The following is a 15598-nucleotide window of genomic DNA, read 5'->3' on the forward strand; positions in this document are numbered from 1 at the left end:
CCACGCTGGCCTAGTGCGGATTGGTAGACTACACACTTCTAGAGAAGGTTGGACACATTGGTAGAGAACTTCTCAGGTATGCAGGTTTCCTCACGATGTTTTCCTTCACCGATAAAGCAAACGATAATTCATTAAAGAATACACACATCATTTTTTAGAAAAATCAGACGTGTGGGCCCTTGGGATTTGAACCTGCGGACATTCGTCTCCGCAGTCCGTTCCACAACCAACTAGGCTATCGCTGCTATTAACGAGTATTTCTTTATAATTATAAGTATTAGTGGTCATACATTTTTTTTTCTATATGGACTTTAATCATGCCAAACCTCTCCAATCCGTGCGTGCAATGCGCCTAAAAAGAGGGACCAAGTTTTTTCTTGTTTTAATATATTGATGAGCAGCGTAGTGCTACAAACCGCAACATCAATTAAACTACAGAGGGGCCAAAGAATTAAATACTTATGCACAAAAACATGACCCCGATTCTATCGTAATTGTATTTCGCTCTGGCGTTTGGAGATGTAGTACATCTTGCGAAAATCAAGCGAGAAAGGCTTATGCATTTGGTTATTTCTGTCTTTTTGTCTAGTTACCGCCAAGATCTCGTTAAGGAGCAGGATCAGTCGTGGTGGTCGTTCAGTCTTTTTCATGGACTTCCCCCCCTATCATGCCAAATCTCTCAATTCGTGCTCGCAATGCGCCTAAAAGAAGTACCAAGTTTTTCTTCTTGTTGAACAGCGTAATGCTATAAATCGCATAATTAATTAAGCTACAGAGAATCAAACAATTAAATACTTATGCACAAAAACATTACCTGGGATTCTGTCGTAATTGCAAAGGCCCTCAGAGTATTTCGCTCTGGTGTCTGGCGATTTACATCTCGCGAGAAAGGCTTATGCCTTTGGTTATTTCTGTCTTTCTGTCTAGTTACCCTCAAGATCTCGTTAAGGAGCAGGATCAGGCTATCAACAAATGAAGGTCCATGCCCACAAGAAACAAAGGTTTCTTTATCAGAATTTATGGCTGCGGTACCCTAAAAACTGAATGAAGCTGAAATATTATCATTATCAGGGTAAAACCCGATGTTGCCTCTAATGACTAATTAGCCTAATATAAATAATGTGATAATGGTCCACCAACAGTTATTTGAGGTCAGAATGGCGCAGTGGTTGGTTATAGCTTTTGCCTTATTCGCAGGTAATATTATTACAAGTTTTTTAATCTGAATATTGTGAATATGTGTTTAGAACAAGTGGAGTTAACTCTAGTAATACAGTCAATCTATTGTAAGGTCACATTCCATAAGTGATTCCAATTATTATCTCAGAATTAATCAGTACGTTTTCGTTTCAGGTACCGCCTCCGCGGCGTCGACTGCTTCCCGCATAGTCGGCGGGCAGCTGACGACCATCGACCGATACCCATCTCTTGTGCAAGTGGAATTTCTGGGCATCTTCACCAACACATGGGGCCAATCCTGTGCCGCCAACATCCTTAACAATTTTTACGTGCTGTCTGCAGCTCACTGCTTCGCTGGCTTGTAAGTGGCGTTGACATTCAATAATGCTGAGAGGAATGACAAACTCTTATTTCCGCAAATTTTCACAAATCATCAACTCATATTTTTTAATACTATTCTTAGTAAGTCTAAAGTCTTAGTAGTAATTCTAAAGTATTAATTTTTACAACCAATTTTTATTATAAGGTTTATACAGAACTCGTGTGAAACCCTAAAAATATGAGACAATACTGTGTGATTTCAAGCTATTATTCTTCTGAGGAAGACATCCAGCTCAAGATGATTCAGGTTAAGAACTACAACAACTATTTAATTCTTTTCCCTCAGATTTTACGACCGCTCCCGTAGACGTATACGAGGTGGCTCGACCTTCCGCAACACTGGCGGCGAAGTGATCGGTATCGTGCGAGAGTTCAATCACCCCGACTACAACATCATCCCTGGCGATGCTGACATCAACGTCGTCCGCTTGAGATCGCCCATCATCTACAACCCAGTGATGCAGCGAGCGACGATTGTGCCTCAGGGCTTTGAGATTCCTGACAATATGCCCGTTGTTCATGCTGGTTGGGGCGCTATTGAGGTATGTATTTCTTAACAACATAATAGTAATGGTAGTGATAAAAACTGTTTATGCGCGTTACGATTCATAAGCGTTCTCGTTTGCCTAGATAGGCATATAGATATAAGAACGAGTAATAAAGAATGATTAGTGGGAATGGATTTAAAAAGTTATTTGCAAATCACTATTTTTTTCCACCAGTGGCTAGGTCCTCAATCATCTCAGCTGCAAGACGTGACCATCTACACCGTGAACCGCCAGATCTGCGCCGAGAGGTATCTAACCCTCAATCCTCCTCGCCAAGTCACGGGGAACATGATCTGCGCTGGTATCCTGGACGTGGGAGGCAAGGACGCTTGTCAGGGTGACTCTGGCGGACCAATGTACCTCGGCGATATCATAGTTGGTGTTGTCTCGTGGGGACATGAGTGTGCCAACGACACCTACCCAGGAGTCAGCGCTGCTGTTGGACCCTACTCTGACTGGATCGTCGCTACTGCTGTTTAAGATTCTATTTTAGAGTAAATAAAGTTTTCGCTGTATATGAGCTTATTATTTTAAAAAATTTAAAGAATCAAAGAAATGGAAATGGTATACTCTTATTGATCACGTAAGTAGTTGAATAATTCTTATGAATAATTAATACAATAGAAAAAAGGACAACGATACCTACTATTAACATGCATGATTTTAGTATACTAGTGTAGCAGTACAATTAGTATAAATACCGCCATCTCGTCGACATTAGCGGAACTTCGAGAAGACCGATGTGGTATTGACACAACTGAAGTGATTTATCGCATAGCAATCATGCGAGATGGCGAAAAACGATTCTGGATTACGCTTGCACAATTTGAGCGACGCGTTGCATATATACCACCTCCGAATAGAAATCATCGGAGGGCCGCGCCCGGTCAGGGGCAACATCTGCCTGACTGGAAATCTTTGCCTTCCCTAGAGGAAGCATCCATCAGTGTCTCTCTACAGCGGTGTCTACCTTTGAACCGCTAAACTAGTAATTGCTTGTTGAGTTTTGAACATTTTATTTTGTGATAGAGTGGATGGCAACTGTGTACGATACATGAAGAACAAAACAGAAACAATACCATGTCTAATGCACTAATAAAATGACTGTAATGTAAATTATCCGGCGATGATCAGTTTTAACTCGATACTTTATCGTTGGGATTACACGATAAGTTACTGCTTAGTTGATAATTTTATTCAGTAGTTGCGCACGCGACTCCTGCGCGTAGGTGATTTGCATTATACCCCTTGTATTTTTTATCATATTTATTTATGAGACTAGATTTTGTTCGTGGATTCACGCCTCTTCAATCTTTTCCGGAACAACAACTTCACCATGTACTTCCTCGATATAAAAAGTAGAAGTTAATAAGGGACATGATGACGCACTTTGTTGCACCGCCTGGAATCAAATCCATAACTTTAACGATTTGAAATAAAAGTATTTGCCGGATTTTATCGGAGTTTTTATATTATAATTATCTTTCGACATTTTGAAAACTTTGCCGCCTTCATAGCCACGGGGGAGACCGATGTTTTGTCCCTTCCACCACTTATTTTAAGACACTAAGAGAAACATTAGTAGAGAGGACACTGCGACGAAAATCATCATCCTAATTTTAATATAAGTGGGCAAAATCTTACCGCGCTGTTTGTTACCTACTCCTTGATAAGTATGGGTACTCAGTCAGGCAAGAATACTTCGTGTCCAGATTAATGAAGTTTTACAAATAGATGTGTCATAGATTAACAAAATTGCACATAAAAACAGCGCACTATTTACTATAGTCACATACTTGTACAGCCCTAGCACCTCGCATTGATACGGCCCGAGCGTCGACCGCCGCGCCGTGGCCATCTCGTTTATTGGTCTCTGGTCGCCATGACAGTCGAATAAAATGTATTTATTAGTTAATAAACGAATTTTAACATGGGTGGACCTGCTTCGTCTCCAAGAAGCTAAGTTAACACAAAGCCTCATTATAATTATCTCATAATTGACTTTATTTTGATTACAATAAGGTAGACCAGACTCGTATCAGCGTAGAGATATGACCATACATCATGAACAGAGTCAGAGAGTTATGTGCTGCTAGCTAAATACCTCACCTTGAACACTTCAGACCTCGTCACGGAGAACATACACACAACATCTGTGCTGGTATCCTGGATGGGAGGCAAGGACATGCCAGGTCGACTCTGGAGGATCCTTGTACTTCAACATCATAATTGGCATAGTGTCCTGGAACCGTGGTTGCGCGAACGAGACCTTCTCTGGCATTAGTGCTGCCGTCTCATCATCATCAGCCACATAACGGTTTACGGCGGAATAAAGGCCTCCCTCAAAGATTTCCAGACGGACCTGTCGAAAGCGGCCTGCATCCAACGTGTTCCAGCGATCTTTATCAAATACTCTGTCCACCAATGTGTTGCCGTCTCACAAACTAATTGGATCGTCCCTATGCCTGTTTAAGTAAATAAAAATTATTTATTAAAGAGATCTTATTATGTGATAGTTAATTTGTTTTTGGAACATTTAAGTCATGTATTCGACTGTAATAGTAGTTTTTAGATTCAGTCATTTGTAAATGTATCATCAGTTCCATTTAATATATGGAAGCGAATAATAAACATTATTATTTTGATAATCTTTATTAGAGTAATAATAAAGTTACGCATGATAACCATTAATCTTTAAGCTATATATATATATGATATGTAATCAACTTATATAAAGTTATTTAAATGAAAAATATATTTTTAATACTGTCATTCATGCGTCCCCGTCCTATAGAAGTATTTTATCCTTGCTTATAGCGACTTCACTAAGTGTTATGATATAAACATTATAAACAACATTCGTTCTTTAATAGCTACCAGAACTATACTAGCCTTCCTCATTGACTACACTGCCCTACACCATCCAACACGTCGGAAGAAACCAATATAGCGGTTATCCTTAATTTCAAATAAATAAAAATCACTCCAGCCGTTTTGGAGTCCTTAGGGAACATACATACACATATTTATTATAATATTGGTAGCGGCCCAATCTTCCCCTTCCATAGAGGAACGCAACCATCAGTTCCTCCATAGAGGCGACTACCCATACGTAGCTACATATTTATAGAAGATAGATATAGATAGACTGGTATTTAATTCAACAACTATTCATGAATCATGAGATATGAGACTTAGAAAACATTAAACACTAATGGAATACTTCTACAATTAGTATGTAGTAGCAACTAACATACGTATAGCATCATAAACATTATCAAATTATTATACGATTAGTAATATAAAAGTTTACGATGGATTACTGAAAGGAAACCTATAAAAGATGTTAGGGATTACGAATTATTTAGTTGACGTTTAAAATGGTGAAACTACTGGTGCTAGTTGTCGCCTTGGCCGCAGGTAAAATTAGATTGTACAAAAATTTATAAAAAATTCAAAACTTTAAACTACACATGTTAAGTTCATTTTTCTTTATCTAAATAAATTGTAAACCCATTTAATTTGAATCATTAAGTATTGGTAAGGATATTAAAGCATAAACGCGATTTGAACATGTGTAACTATTTTTGTGGTTGCCTCTTAAACTAAAGATTTTCCAGAAAGAGAAGATAAATCTGTTGTGGTTAGCAGTATCTGGTGTACCCTAGAGGAAATCCGGAGTTGAAACGTAATAAGCATAAGATTTGATACCAATGTTGGTTGATATCATGCTAGAAGCCGATAGTGAAAACGGATCTATTCTGCAACACAAAAAAAAACATGTTTCATAGATTCCACATTTAAAATAGGAACAGATGAAAGAAAAAGCAATTCCGGTGATGTATAGGCATTTTAACGTGCCGCGCTCTGCCAACATTACATCAAGAAACCCAAAGGATGCATTGGTTTATGTTCCAGCAATTGCATAAAAACATAATTGCTACAATCGTTTTTCTCTTCACCTTCTTCGATAAGACCATGAGAAAATAGAACCGTTAACTTCATCCAAAAAGCTATCACGACTTTCAATATGATCATCATAGTTCTACCCACTGCTAAACACACCCCCGAAAGTGATTCTACTAAACTTTAATTATTTTCATTGTAGGATCCGCCTTTTCGGCGTCGGCTCCAGGGCGCATAGTCGGTGGTGAGTTGACCACCATCGACAAGTACCCTTCCATAGTCCAGGTGGATTACTTTGGGCCAAACTCTGGTACTTGGTCGCAATCCTGTGGTGCCAACATCCTCAATGCTTACTACGTGCTATCTGCTGCCCACTGCTTTGCTGGAAGGTATGTTTTGATTCCGGGTCGGGCAAAGTGATATTGGGTTTTTTTAGTATCAGCCTGGAGTCATTTGCACCCGATATGGCGAGAGGCTCGTCGCCTATTACAGCATAGGAAGTATACACAGGCGATGTGAGTGCTCTGACTGTACATCTGAGTACCACTACGAAATAAAGCCGTGATGTGTCATTGTTTTTCATGTTTTTGACAACAAGCTTTATTAAACAGTTTCGGGGGTGGTGTTGCGGAACAATTATCATGCTAAGATCTTGAAGTCTAGTTAAAGGGTTTATGACCGTGAATACTGTTATGCTCATGTGCCACTTAAAAAAATAACATCGTTTTCGACAATTTCAGGGGAAATAATTCGTTGATATGCGAACGAGGTATAATTCTATATTGTTGATATACAATTCATGTACACTTTTCTATACCATTTCGTCAGCGTGGTATACAAAAGTAATTTCCAAGCGTAATAAGTATACCATTTGGTATCTTATTTTTAGTAATAAGTATTATAAATGCATAGGTCTTTGAAATGTGTCGATGTTTGAATGTTTGGATGTTTGTTCGAAATAAACGTAGATACATCTGGACGGATTTGAATAAAATTTTGTACTCCGATAAACCGTGTCTTGGATTAACATTTAGGCTACTTTATATACCAACTATTGATTTTTTTATCCATTATTTTATAAAGATGGCGCTGGCATCTTACAAATAGCGCCGAAAAACATTACTCTTAATTAAATGCACATAGGCACATTTACGTCAGCGGGCGAAGCAGCTTGTTATAGATAATATATGATTACATACGTAATACTATGTTACAGTTATCATTCATTATAAATATATAACTGATAATGTAAATACCCAATTCCAGCATAATAATAATTATAGATAAGATAGAAATACTATCAATCTATTCAAGTTTTTTAATTCTGCTTTCCTTTTGATCTAATCAGATTGCACAGACTTGAAACAGGCGGTAAAACCATTCGTCAATAAAGGCGTCTAATGCTATGGCAATGAGGGAAAGCAAGTTTATGGCCCTTTCAAAATCTTACTCCCAACATGTTGATTTTCTGTGACAATAGCTGGTGGTAGGATATTTGTATACGTCCAGATAGTGATCACCGTATACAGGGCATTAAACCTGATGCAGTATCAGTAGAGACCAGCCTCACTAAATCCGGTTTCAAAGAGGCCGGCAAAATTATGTCAATTAGCGAGAAATAATCATCTCTAAACAGTCGACACTCTATCTGAACCCCACTCTGCTACCATCAGACGCCAGGGTCACTTTACATGCCTGTAGAAAAACAATCACCACAAACAAATCCTTATTTTCCAGGACCTACGACCCCAGCCTTAGACGCATCAGAGCCGGCACGTCCTACCGTAACACTGGAGGAATCATCTCCTACGTCTTGAGGGAGCACAACCACCCTACTTACGGCAAGAGAGGGTTCGACGGAGATATCACCGTAGTACGCCTGATCAATGCTCTGGTCTATAGCCCAGTAGTCCAGCGAGGCACTATCATCTACCAGGATGGAGTTATCCCGGATTATATGCCTGTGGTTCATGCTGGATGGGGCCGGACTACGGTTAGTATTTGTGTTGATATGTTTGAGTGACAATAGAGTGTTTCCTACTAATTTATAATTTTTGTATTTTAATTTTGAAACTCTTTGCGGTCTCATTTAATTATGTTTTTATGAGGACTGACTGAAGACATAAAACACGTTTTTTAAAATCTTGATTTAGAGCAGTTTCCATTTCAGAGGACGTAGCCAAAATGTCTTTCTACGATCGTTAACGCTTATAGAAAACAAACAGATTATGGGAATGATAAGTTATGTCATTGCTAGATATAATGTTAGCAATAACGATTCTAGGAAGGCATCGTGACTATGACCCCAGCTCTGTGCAATATGAGGGCAGCGTCCATCACTTCAATACGAATGGACAAAAAACCCTAAACCACAATGTTTTTTGTTCAAGCTGACATGAAACTAATGATATCATTTAATACTTTTCAAAATACAAAAATACTAATAATCATTCTACTTTTCTTCATCAGCAAGGAGGCCTCTTATCACCCCAGCTCAGAGACGTCGTGATCTACGTGATCAACCGGGAACTTTGCGCTGAGAGGTACCTCACTCTCAACCCTCCAGGCATTGTCACGGAGAACATGATTTGCGCTGGTCTCCTCGACATCGGAGGTCGCGACGCCTGTCAGGGCGACTCCGGCGGACCCCTGTACTACGGAAACATCATCGTCGGCATCGTTTCCTGGGGTCATGGATGTGCTAACGAGACCTTCCCTGGACTCAGTACCGCAGTCGCCCCTTACAGTGACTGGATTGTTGCTACCGCCGTTTAGTTTGGACAATCTAGTTTGTTATGATGTTGTGGATGTTTACAGGCCTTGATAACTTTCCACCAAGCGACATGATTGCTCGTTTGTTCAGTCAATTATAAAGAATAATCCTCTTAAGTAACAAATATTGTTAATAAGTATTAACAGTGTGTTTTATTTTATTACACTCTTAATTACAATGAAAATGACAGGATAGTATTTAGTTAATGGACTGGTTGAAGGTTGTTCCTAACTTCTGAGTAAATGCGTCTCGTCTTATAAACGTAAAAGCTGACCAAATACAAAAGTGAGATGAATCTATTCTGTTCCAAAATCAATGGTAATAAGTTGAGTACTATCTACATTAGCTGTTTAATATAACTGTCAAATAAAATTTACTTTAAACTTGTGAAACAGGCCCTAATCAGATACATAACAACTATCAAAATTGTTTCCCTATATCAGTGTTTTCATAACATCATTCGCCATCGGCAACTCATTATATTCTATCATTTATTTAAAATATATTTTATGTTTTGAATAAAAATATTGGAAGTAATCAGTTTTATTATTTGGATAATTAGTTACAGTTATTGGACATATTCCTTTTTAGTCGTAAAAGCAGCGCGGTAAATCAACTTTTATTATCTTCTTGGTTAGCCGAAAAAAATTTGCGATTTTTATATAAACATATAGCGGCGATAGCCTAGTTGGGTGTAGAACGGACTGCCGAGACGAATGTCCGCAGGTTCAAATCTCAAGGGCACACACCTCTGACTTTTCTAAAAAATCATGTGTGTATTCTTTGTGAATTTATCGTTCGCTTTAACGGTGAAGGAAAACATCGTGAGGAAACCTGCACATCTGAGAAGTTCTCTATAGGAATCTCGAAGGTGTGTGAAGTCTACCAATCCGCACTAGGCCAGCGTGGTGGACTAAGGCCTAACCCCTCTCAGTGGTAGAGGAGGCCCGTGCCAGCAGTGGGCAAGTATATAATACAGGGCTGATATTATTATTATATTATTATTAAAACACTACTTACCTTCCCAACTATCCCCACCCAAAATTCCTCCAGGGCCCTACAGTCGCTAAGCCAGGGGATTCCAGTATACGATACGCAGGGTTTCCCCAGAGTTGATTGCGGGATCCGAAACACAAAAAAATTCGTGAAGCCATCACGCAAAATATAATTCTCTTTGCCATTACGACTTGGACAAAAAGTATGTAATCGTTACGTTATAATGGCTCTGTCAAAGCGCTAAGTAGTTTTAACCAGTTGTCAGTCACTGCGCGAAAATGTAGTCTATCGAGCCCAATGATAAAAGAAGTATAGAGGATGGGTAATATGGTCACGTGACATGCGGCACATTTCATGAACAAAATGGTGCCGACTCCGCCCCTTACAATAGTGATATGCTAGTACCGAAAATTTTGTATCGACATCGAAGAATTAAGAGAGACAAACAAGCCCCAAAAAGATCAAATACGAAAGGGGTTAGGAACTACCATAATAAAAATATAACAAATCATAATGTAAACAAACAAACTGAAACTGATTTATAAGTAACAATTGTTAAACAAAGCAGTACCTGTTGTGACAAACATCCAGTTGTGTTTGATCTATATTTGTATGTTGCACTATTCCTTGCTAAAAATTTAAGTTACAGATTAAGATATTTATTTAATACATGATAAATGGAATAAGATAGCGTAGCCAGCAATTATTTGGTTGGTTTTATTTTATTTTATTATTATGCTCTTTGATCGAGAAACATAACTATGGTTCAGCAAACTAAAATCAATGACCGTAAAAATGGTGGTTAAGATAATCAATTATAATAATTATTTGCAATAACAACAATATGATTATGTATCTATTTCCGTGCATGCAAAGGTTGCTCGAAACATAAGACCGCCAATTGTAAAAATATATCTTACATTTCATCTTTATGTTGTTTCTTTTATGTTTATCTATTCTTTTATGTAACAATTCTAATTTTATTCATAGCAATATATTAAAGTAATATTACTATTAGGTGAAGTATAATAATCATTACTATTTTACTTATCGGGAATATTGTTGGAAAACAGTTATCTTTACTCGCGTTAATTAAACGTGTGGTTTATGCATATCTTCTCAAAATGTAAAGAAATATGTATTTGGTGTAGGATTCCAATCACGTCGCTCAATATTCTCAATTCATTTTGCCTTGGTTTTTAAATTTTTTGGTTATCTTAAAAAATATTCTAATTTCACTTAGTTTGTCCTTCTGAATAATACAATATTGATGTGTGCTCTAACATTCTTTCAAAGACAAAAACCGTAACTGATAAACGGGCGTCTGTTAAAATATCGATATCAATAATTTCTAAACAAATCCACCCACCCATCCCTAAGCTCGTGTGTAAACAAACATAATGATTTTAATGTGTATAAATCACGCCTAAAAGGGTCCAAAGCTTAACAAACCAGATCCACATATCATTTTAATTGATAAAAACACATCCAAAAGTAATTATACAAAGATATTTGCTAATTTTCGGTAAAAACAGTTACTAACCTATGAAAATATATTTCGGGGTCTTTCTTGCGTGAATTCGATTTGCATCCTTTCACACAACACTGAGTCATTTTCGAAACTTAACAAATACACTAATAAACACACTGAACAATTGAGAATATGATTATATTACTTTAAATTCAATATTTATGAAGATTTGTTTACATCGTCTGACACTACATGTACTTGCCGACTGGCCAGCATAAAATGGCGTTTCTGCCGCAAGGCGGTCCCAGTGTGTTGAAGTAAACGAAATAGTGCCATATGCGAAGAAAGCAATTATTTTTGTCTTTTTTTGTTGCGTTCCAAATAAGCTTTGAGTAAAAGAGATAGACATATATATTGACAATTCTGCGTCGATTTCCCTAACATAAATATAACTTATTCATTAACGCCCGAAATTAATAACCAATCCTAATCCAATGTATGCCATCTAAGATTGATAATTCATTCGTTTTTATGGATAAAGCATGCCAATAACCAATCCATAGATTGAGTAAGCTATCTCTAACAATAATCAATCTTTGAGAGGACGGATTACAGATCATAGATTACCCTCTGTTTCAAAATGACAGTTTACGCTTGCCAATACTCTATCTACCCGTTTTGACATTTGATTTGATTGTTGTAAACAATCGCATTTTCCAATCAGACCAATTCCTCAGTTTACTCCATATGTTTTGAATATCGCTTACACTGATTTTAAGGGAAACGAAAAGGCAATGGAAATATCCATATTCTCTAATGACAGTGACGACAGTGATTTGGAGGGACTAGCGATACTGATAGCGAAACTGAAAGTCGCGGTTCATCACGGGTAATGAAAAGAGTTAACTACATGCAGACCCTGGATGAGTTTGATTTAACGTTTGGATTAGGCTTTCGAAATCTGCTTGCCAATCAGTGTTAGTTAAACTGATCTCGTATATTCGTGTTACTTCTATGTACAAGGTAAATAATTTTTGACATTATTTACAAAAAATACCGTACCTACCGAACTATTAGATAGGTACAAAACAAGGGGCAATTGTATCGTTTTTCAGGAACTATGGTGTTTCTCCATTCCATCAACTTTTGCTGAGGAATAGGAAATATTTATATGATCTTTTACAGGACATTTGGTAGATGGAAACGTCGCTTCCCTGTGATTGCATTGACATTGCGTTTATCTTTACCTAAAGTTCAAACAATAATAATTGTAACTGCAGTTTTGCACAATATTTGTCGGAATCACAGGCTAGAGGAAATTCCAACTGAAGTGGAATTATCAACTGCTGATATTATTAATTATGAGAACAATATAGAGAATCAAGATGTTGGAGAAAGAACAGCATTAACAAATAACTTCTTTACTTAGTAAAATAAAATACCTTTACAATCACTGCTATTTATTTTATTGCTTATCTACATTTGTAATTCAAAATAATAATTACAAATTAACATAATTTTATTAGTTGAAAGTTAAAACATAGAAACAGACAAAATTTCTATACATTATCTATACTATTATATAAAGCTGAAGACTATGTTCGTTTGAACGCGCTGGTCTCAGGAACTTCCGGTTCGAATTGAAAATTCTTGTAGTGTTGGATAGCCCATTTATTGAGGATGGCTATTATAGGGTATATGTATATCATCACACTATGACCAATGGGACCAAAAACGGCTAAAATTGATTACTTTTGAGAGCTTCCGTTACGTGCGCTGCATAAACGGTTAAAGTTATGCAACAATTATGTATAACGGAATTGTAATTTGTTACATAACACTGGATAATGTGTACAGAGTCCAATTATTATTATATGGCACCGAGTTTACTGCGTACTTCATACTAAAAACTAAATCCTTTAAAGATTTATTAATATATTATGAACAATGTTATTAAACTTCAGTGTCAAAATATGTTAGCAACCAAATTACTCACGTTCCATTTTGAAAGTAATTAAAAAGTTTGTATCTTAAATATGACATGTACTAATTATTAATTGTTTCTATTGAGGGCTAAAATACATAAAATATTTTTTATTACTCCAATTCTTATTTTTCGCAATTAGGCAAATATTGAAACGAATAGTTTGTATGGAAAATACAAAAAGTATTTTTTTTTACGAATGGAATATTCTGCATAAAATGGAATGGTCAGGAGGGAACGCATCTTGAAAGGATTGCCAGCGATCTATCGTTGAAGGCAAGCAAGGATAGGCGAGTTAAGATATTGGCATGCCGATAGGAGACCAATCGAAAGATAGTCGGCAATCTAAGATAGGTTTCAGTCTTGGATAGTAGATACATTATTAATTTCGGGCGATAGCTAACTTTTGAGGCCTGTCCTCTTTATATTTAGTCATTGATCGAGCCCTCAGAACAATGACACATTCTGAGAATAACACCGAGCCTTCATTGTCATTAGATTATTTATTGTCAATTTTCCGCCTGCTATCAAGAGGCTGCCTAAACGTGAAATAAAATTAATTTTGGTTGAATATTTATTTAACAACCACATGATAACATGTTAAAATATTTTCCATATTATAACTAACAGAATAGTAAATTCAATAAATTAAACATAGTTTTTACGCCATCTAAAGAAATACAACGTAGTTAAGATATTTTATTGTACGCAAGTAACGTATGTTTTAAGAAGTACCTCATAAAAGTTCTAGATGGCGTTACTAAAAATATCACACTAAAGAAAAATTTACTTTATCATATACACACGCCTTTTGCCCTCCTCGGGGTAGACAGAGGCGCAACTGGTGCAAACACTTTTCGCCATGTGTACCCATTAGACAGTGGGCGAGTTTATTGCCATATCGGGCACAAATTCTAGACTCATACTAAGATGAGAAAAAACAATAAGTATAAGTATCAAAAACCAGATTAAAAAATTTAAATATATCCCACGTGAGCAAATTACGGGGATAAAAAGTATTCTATATAATCTAGGAGGTCCTCTATCCGTATATCAATTTTCATCCAATTGCGTTTAGCGATTGCTGCGTTTACTTTTAATTAACATACCAACATCCAACCATCTGGAAACATCACAAACATATTTATAATATTAGCAAGATTATTACAATTACGACGTACTTGTTTTTAAGCACGTGGAGCACAGGCTCAACCTAGACAATGATTTGAACCATTCCATGCGAATGGGCAATGGTTACCTTTCACTACTAGGAGATTTGTGCCCCACCTCTCTTAAAAAATCAATCACCACGTGATTAGCATGCATAATGCAGATATATTACAACTATAACACATATTAACTAAATTTGTTATCAATTACAGATAACATGGGACAGTTATCAATCATAAAATAAAAGTTATTAATCAAATAGATTAATTAATTACAAAATTCACAAATATTATATTACCAGGTTATCCTAATGAGTTACGAATGTCCAAGTTCTAAACTAGAACCGATGTTTCAATCAGATAAAATTATAAATATTTATATTACCTAATTGAATATGAATGAGATAAATTACCGGGCGCTTATCTTATTCTTATGTATGTAAAAGTGTTACATAAAAAGAAAATCTATTTAGTAATTATAACTATTTAAGTTTATACAAAAGGTTATTAGCGAAGTAATATAAATTTTTATTGGCAGACCAATTTACTTCAGCGACATTTTTGTTTTCGAAAGATTTTGGCTCGGTTCAAAGTACGGAGAAAAATGTGTTGATTTCAAATATTCATAAAACACTATTTTGCTTACGTACTATACTGTTTAATGTCTTAGATAACTAATACCTTTAAGTAAGCATAAGAATTGATCTTTAACACTTACAAAATATCTAAAAGTATCACTCAAAATATCTGAATTGTTATACACCAAGGGGGCCCTATATGACAAAGAAACTTAAAAAATCATAATTCTTGTGACGTAATTTATAGATGGACCCTAAAAAGAATAATCTCAAGCAGAGTTTACACGTCAGAATTTTTACTACTGTCATTATAGATAAAATAAAAACAAGGTATTATATCATGTACATAATGTTGACGTTCACGTGGATAACACACACCCATTCAACAATTTGATGCTTATAAAGGTACGTATACAATATAATCATCAACGTTGCCAAAGTTTAAACAAATATCTATCCATGTCTTCCACTTGCCTTGATACCTTCATTGTTGTGTGGAGACAATTCACGGAAAGGTGTTGATCTCTTACTACTTAAATGATAATCAGCCTTGTATTATAAACTGCTCTCTGCAGAGCATGAACCTCTACTACTGAGGATTAAGATTAGTCCA

The 15598-nt window shown here is 36.4% G+C and overlaps 2 protein-coding genes across 2 annotated transcripts; both read left to right on the forward strand.

The window, feature by feature from the left end:
* The first annotated feature begins 1059 nt into the window (after positions 1-1059).
* Positions 1060-2623, forward strand: LOC119193760 (trypsin, alkaline C-like). The gene is made up of 4 exons (XM_037447431.1): positions 1060-1197; positions 1354-1540; positions 1847-2102; positions 2283-2623. Exons 1-4 carry the CDS (start codon positions 1128-1130, stop codon positions 2586-2588), a joined length of 819 nt encoding a protein of 272 aa, XP_037303328.1. The 5' UTR covers positions 1060-1127; the 3' UTR covers positions 2589-2623.
* Positions 2624-5374: 2751 nt separating this feature from the next.
* LOC119193762 (trypsin, alkaline C-like) lies at positions 5375-8928 on the forward strand. The gene is made up of 4 exons (XM_037447432.1): positions 5375-5528; positions 6217-6403; positions 7752-8007; positions 8484-8928. Exons 1-4 carry the CDS (start codon positions 5489-5491, stop codon positions 8787-8789), a joined length of 789 nt encoding a protein of 262 aa, XP_037303329.1. The 5' UTR covers positions 5375-5488; the 3' UTR covers positions 8790-8928.
* Positions 8929-15598: the final 6670 nt, after the last annotated feature.

This window comes from Manduca sexta, chromosome 6, assembly GCF_014839805.1.
Source record: "Manduca sexta isolate Smith_Timp_Sample1 chromosome 6, JHU_Msex_v1.0, whole genome shotgun sequence".
NCBI classification, from domain to species: domain Eukaryota; kingdom Metazoa; phylum Arthropoda; class Insecta; order Lepidoptera; family Sphingidae; genus Manduca; species Manduca sexta.

Bases quoted from the DNA above. Each gene is read 5' to 3' on its own strand.
- LOC119193760 (XM_037447431.1), top strand. From the start codon at position 1,128: ATGGTCCACCAACAGTTATTTGAGGTCAGAATGGCGCAGTGGTTGGTT. The intron at 1,198-1,353 runs GTAATATTATTA...TTTTCGTTTCAG, and splicing joins AGCTTTTGCCTTATTCGCAG to GTACCGCCTCCGCGGCGTCG. The intron at 1,541-1,846 runs GTAAGTGGCGTT...CTTTTCCCTCAG, and splicing joins GCTCACTGCTTCGCTGGCTT to ATTTTACGACCGCTCCCGTA.
- LOC119193762 (XM_037447432.1), top strand. From the start codon at position 5,489: ATGGTGAAACTACTGGTGCTAGTTGTCGCCTTGGCCGCAG. The intron at 6,404-7,751 runs GTATGTTTTGAT...CTTATTTTCCAG, and splicing joins GCCCACTGCTTTGCTGGAAG to GACCTACGACCCCAGCCTTA. The intron at 8,008-8,483 runs GTTAGTATTTGT...TTTCTTCATCAG, and splicing joins CTGGATGGGGCCGGACTACG to CAAGGAGGCCTCTTATCACC.